The following is a 5,587-nucleotide window of genomic DNA, read 5'->3' on the forward strand; positions in this document are numbered from 1 at the left end:
TAAAAAAGTGGTATTAGAGCCAAAGTTTCATTCTAGAGAGAGAGTGAGTAATGGTATGATCCCCTTTCAAGTCCAAATGCTCAATAGTACCAACTTTGACAATTGGAGCATCAGTATGAAGACCTTTCTAAGAGCATAAGATGTATGGGAGATGGTAGAGAAAAGCGACAATGAGCTACAAGATGAGTCAAGTCAATCTTAAACTCAAAAGGATGTATAAGAGATAAGAGAAAAGCGACAATGAGCTACAAGATGAGTAATGGTATGATCCCCTTTCAAGTCCAAATGCTCAATAGTACCAACTTTGACAATTGGAGCATCAATATGAAGACCTTTCTAAGAGCACAAGAAGTCTCTCTATCTAATCTATTAGGGATTAGATGATGACGCTTTTAAAGATTTATGATGTGAAATCTGCCTAAGAGGCATTGGAGAAGCTTCAGACCTCTTATAAAGAAGTGGAGCTAGTCAAGAAGGTGTGTCTCCAAATATTAACCAGTGTCTCAAAGTCTGCTATAAAGATCCACCATGTGTCTAGCATCTTCGATTTGGGCATATGAAGTTTGGAGGATTGGAGTTATTATCAAAGAAGAAAATGTTGAGAGGTCTGTCTTACATCAATCATGCAGACCAAATCTATGAAGGTTGCTTGCTCGGAAAGCAATTAAGAAAGAAACTTTCAAAGAAGTCAAATTCGAGAGCACAAAAGCCACTTGCATGAACTCATACATATAGATGCATGTGGTCCAATCATATTAAGCTCTCTTAGTAAAATTAACTATTTCCTTCTCTTCATAGAAGATTTTTTCAAGAAAACTTAGATAAATTTTTTGAAGCAAAAATTAGAGATCTTTTAAGTATTCAAGAAGTTCAAAGCCTTAGTGGAGAAAGAAAATGGCCTCAAAATCAAAGCTATGTGATTTTATTGAGCAAGCAAATTCATTTCAGAAGAATTTCAATTATTTTGTGAAGTGAATAGAATATGCTGACTATTAACTGGCCCAACATCTCAACAACAAAATGGTATAGCGAAAATAAAGAATCAAACTATCTTCATATGGCTTAAAGTTTGCTTAAGTGTAAGAGATTGCCTAAGGAGTTTTGAGTTGAAGTTGTTGCATGCACGGTTTATTTGTCAAAATGATCTCCAACCATTAGTGCGTGTGGAATGACACTGCAAGAAGCATGAAGTTGAAGAAAGGCTGGTATCTCCCATTTAAGATTGTTTGGAAGCACAACCCGTGGACTTACCCGATGAGCAATGAAGTGAACCTGATGACAAGAGTAAGCAGTTCATTTTTATTTGTTATGAAACCAACTCAAAAGGCTACATGTTATACAATCCAAACACTATGAAGACAATCATCGGTCGAAATGTCATTTTCGTTGAAAAAGAAGAATGGATTTGGGACCCACATGATGAGCATTATAATTTCTTTGAGGATAAAGAAGTGGAGCAACCAAGGATGGAATAGGAAAGTGGGGAGCTAAATGCATTGCCAACTACGCCAACTACATGCACTTAAGAGGACCCGTCATCTTCATCATCTTCAAGTGAAGGTTCAAGCAAAAAAGTATCACACTTCCGAAGTTTGCAAGAAATTTATGAGGTAACTGAGAATCAAGGCAATCTTACTCTCTTTTGTATTTCTATCAATTGTGAGCTCATAAATCCTTAAGAAGCTATGCCAAGTAAGAAGTGAAATGATGTCATGGATGAAAAAATAAAGGAGATTGAGAAGAATAATACATGTGAACTAGTTGCACTTTCAAAAGGGCAAGGTAATTGGCTCGAAGAGGATATATGAAGCAAAGAACAACGAAAAAAGAGAAATCAACCATGATCGAAGTAAACTTATTAATCATAATCAAAGTAAATATATTGACACACACTATCACTTTATTGGAGACAACAACACAAGAAAAGATGTGCAGATGGGGTATGTGAAGACTCATGATCAAGGAGCTAATATATTCAAAAAGCCTCTTAAGTATGAAAATTTTTCAGGATGACAAATCAAGTTTAAGAGGAGTTGTTGAAAACTAAACTTGATTTAAATTGGGCTTTTAATTGAGCCCAAAATCTAGAAACATCTTTGGAAAATTCTAGAGACTTTGTTTATGAAGAAATTTAGAGGATTGTAGAGATATATTTTAAATGAGTGATTTAGAAAATTCTATAATAATTAATTAACGACTTTTGTAATTGAAAATAGAAGAATATTTTAGAGAGTCAGTAGTATTCATAGGAGTGAAATGTGTTCGCACAATCCTAATAGGGGTGTCACTAGTATAAATCTGTGATGAGTTTGAGTTATGTTCAAAGTCAAATTAAGAAAAAAAAGAGTAAAATAAAAATAATTTCAAATTATTCATCTTTCTTCTTACCATCCCTCTTATAAAAATCTCTTATTTTCCCACAGACCTTGGGCTTTATCGGTGCTATTAATATTAACAAAAAACTTGTACATCTCTTACAATCCCAAGCACAAGCTGTCCCTCCTTCACTACTCATTATTTCACTTTGCTTAATTTCCATCATTTACTCAAAACTACAGAGTGTTACAAGTTACAAAAGGATTAGATTCTAACATAAAACAAATGAGTTGGTAAAACGAATCTATCTCACATTTTGTATATAAATATCCTAAACGCCTCAAATTTTTAGTCATCATTTTCATTTTCTTCTTGCATTCTGAATTAAATTTTACATGCGAAACTAACATTGCAATTTTTCGACAAGTTTTATGTCCGTATTATAGAAAATAAGAAACGGCTGCAGAGCTTGTTCGAAGTAGACTACGTAGTGTACTACAGCGACAGAGCGAGAGAATTTGATGGTGTGTCTCAATCGCGTTAGATAGAGAAGAAACAAGCCCCATCAGGTGGATTTGTCTGACAGGACAAAAAGAAAGAGAAGAAGGGCATGGAAAGAATAGCCACAACGCTCCCCGCCATCTTCGGAATTAAACATAAAAGGGGAGCCATTGGTGCTGCCAGAAATCAGACTAGCACACTACTTTTTATGTTGTATTAGAGCTAGCCAAAGAGCTGGAGAAAGAACAGGTGGAGGAGGAGATATAGATTTTAAGAGAGGGATCATGGGGCATCACTCCTGCTGCAATCAGCAGAAGGTGAAGAGAGGATTGTGGTCTCCAGAGGAGGATGAGAAGCTTATCAAATATATTACCACTCACGGCTATGGATGCTGGAGTGAAGTCCCAGACAAAGCAGGTTTTTTATAATTGCGCTTTGTTTTATTTTATCTAAAGATATCTGTTTTTTGTAAGCTATCTGAAAATTTTCTTCCTCTGCTCCCATTAAAAGGATTTCTGCTGCATCTTATTGTCTTTTTCTTCATCGTTATAGTTTTAACGTTAACTTATAAATCTCTCAATCGATGGAGACAATCAGTGCTCATACAATAAAAAAGAAAAGGTTTGGAGGTTGAGTATGGAAATACGTTGGATTTGGTTGGTATGTATGTAGATGCCCCTGAAATTATGTAACGATTTAACCACCAAAAATTCGGTGACAAGCTCAAGATGATTGCGATAAAAGTTAAATTTAGTTATTACATCGACTTGAACATTTATTCACATTTTTATATATATTTTATGGGGCAAAAAACGCTGATATTATTCAAAAATATGTAGATTACATGTTAATGTACAAATAGAAAATAAAAAATGTAACTTATCATATTGACACATGCCGCCATGATAAAGTAATTGTAAAATTAATGAATGCAAAATATGGGTTGCATATATCTGGCTAAGGTCTGGAAGATTTCAGTGATTTATTTTTTTGAAGATTTTGGTGATTTAATTATAAATTTAAGTACTTTTCTTGTTAGTTTGTAAATTAACAAGATTTTTAAGATATACTTAAAATTAGTCATTTTTAACTGTTCTTTAAAAAGTGCATTTTAACTTTTTTTTTTTATCATTTTTTAAGCAATTCTTTTATAACTAACTGTTTGAAAATGTTTGTTATATGTATCGAAAATTTCACCGTGATTAAACATCTTAAAATTGCATAAGTTTCATCACACACACAGATAATTAAAATGTAGTAGGAGGAGGCAAAAAGATTTTTTTTTTTTAATTGGTTGTAATAACATCACTTTGCCTCAAAAGTTATAGTTAGAAATTGTAATAGTGTCAGTCGACCACAAAGATTGTAATTGGTGACTGCAATAGCGTTAGTTGACCACAGATACCGTAGTTAGAAGTTGTAGTAGAACTGGCCCCATAAGCTGAAGTTGGTAGCTACAAGAATATCAGTTGGCCACATAGATCGTTGTGAGAAGAAACAATAGTAACTGACCATGTAGGTCATAGTTGGTAGCTTTAAGAGTGCTAGTTGGCTATAGAGGCCGTAGTGGAAAGCAGTAATAGTAATTGGCCACAGTTAGTAGCTTTACTAGTAATTAACCACATAGGTTGTAGTTAATCAAAAAAGTTGTAGTTGGTAGTCGCAGTAGCATTACTTGATCATGAAAGTTTTAGTTCAAATTTGCAATAATAGTCAACCAAATACGCTATAGTTCATACGTTATAGTTCATCACATTGGTCGTAGTTGGTAATTGTAGTAACATTAGTTCACCACAAAGGTCGTAATATGAATATTTAGTAGCAATTGACCACATAGACTGTAATTGGTGACATAGACCAGAGTTGATAGTTGTCGTAGCGTTATTTAGCTACAAAAGCCGTAGTTTGAAATTACAGTAGTAGTGAGCTATATAGATTGTAGTTCGTTACATAAATCTTAGTTTGTAGTTGTAGTAGCGTTAATTAACCATAAAGGCTATAGTGGGAATCTAAAGTAATAACTAGCCAATGAGGTCGTAATTGATGCTACAACGGTTGATGGTTGCGACCCTTCTTTTGGGTTAACTATTTTACACTAATGTCAACACTTAAGCTAAGAAGGCTAGAAGTTATGGCTTGGACTTTAATACGATGTTATTTTTTTTGCATCTTACTTATGATACATCATTATACCATATTTGGGATATGTAGTTACACTTTATTAGAGATATATCCTTACTTGGTATTTAGAATACATTGTTAACTAACAAAGTTTGATGCCAATGATAATCATGGGTCGCCCACTATGTTTGATAGCAACAAAGATTGGAAGTTATCGTGAGGACTTTAATACGGTGTTTTTCGTTATATCATATTTGAGATACAACACTAAATCATATTCAAGATATGTCGTTAGATAGTAGAGTTCACTGACACGGCTAGCAGGGGCAACTGGGGGTGTTCGATGGCAGTCAGATGGAGGTGCTCCACTTTGGTCGGCCGCTATATGGGACAGAAGCTATCACGGGAACTTTGATACGAGATTATTCACTACACCATATTTGAGATACGTTGTTATATTGTATTTGAGGTACATCATCATTCTGTATCAAGGATATGTTGATAAACCATATTTGAGATATATCGTTAGCTAGTAGAGTTCGTCAACTATGACAAGTATTATTGGCCAGTTGCGGTCGACGATAGGCGGTCATCGACAGCTATGGAGACATGGGGTTATTATTATTCTTTTGTTCATAACAATACTGAA

General features: G+C 34.4%; 1 protein-coding gene across 1 annotated transcript in view; it reads left to right on the forward strand.

Moving 5' to 3' along the window:
* Positions 1–2,725: 2,725 nt before the first annotated feature.
* LOC110027972 (transcription factor MYB26-like) overlaps positions 2,726–5,587 on the forward strand; it is a 15,861-nt gene continuing 12,999 nt past the window's right edge. Inside the window, exon 1 of the mRNA XM_020729642.1 lies at positions 2,726–3,234. Coding sequence (XP_020585301.1) covers positions 3,102–3,234 — 133 coding nt within the window. The 5' untranslated portion in view covers positions 2,726–3,101. The remainder of the gene's footprint in view (positions 3,235–5,587) is intronic.

Source organism: Phalaenopsis equestris, unplaced genomic scaffold (assembly GCF_001263595.1).
Source record: "Phalaenopsis equestris unplaced genomic scaffold, ASM126359v1 Scaffold000471, whole genome shotgun sequence".
Classification (NCBI taxonomy): domain Eukaryota; kingdom Viridiplantae; phylum Streptophyta; class Magnoliopsida; order Asparagales; family Orchidaceae; genus Phalaenopsis; species Phalaenopsis equestris.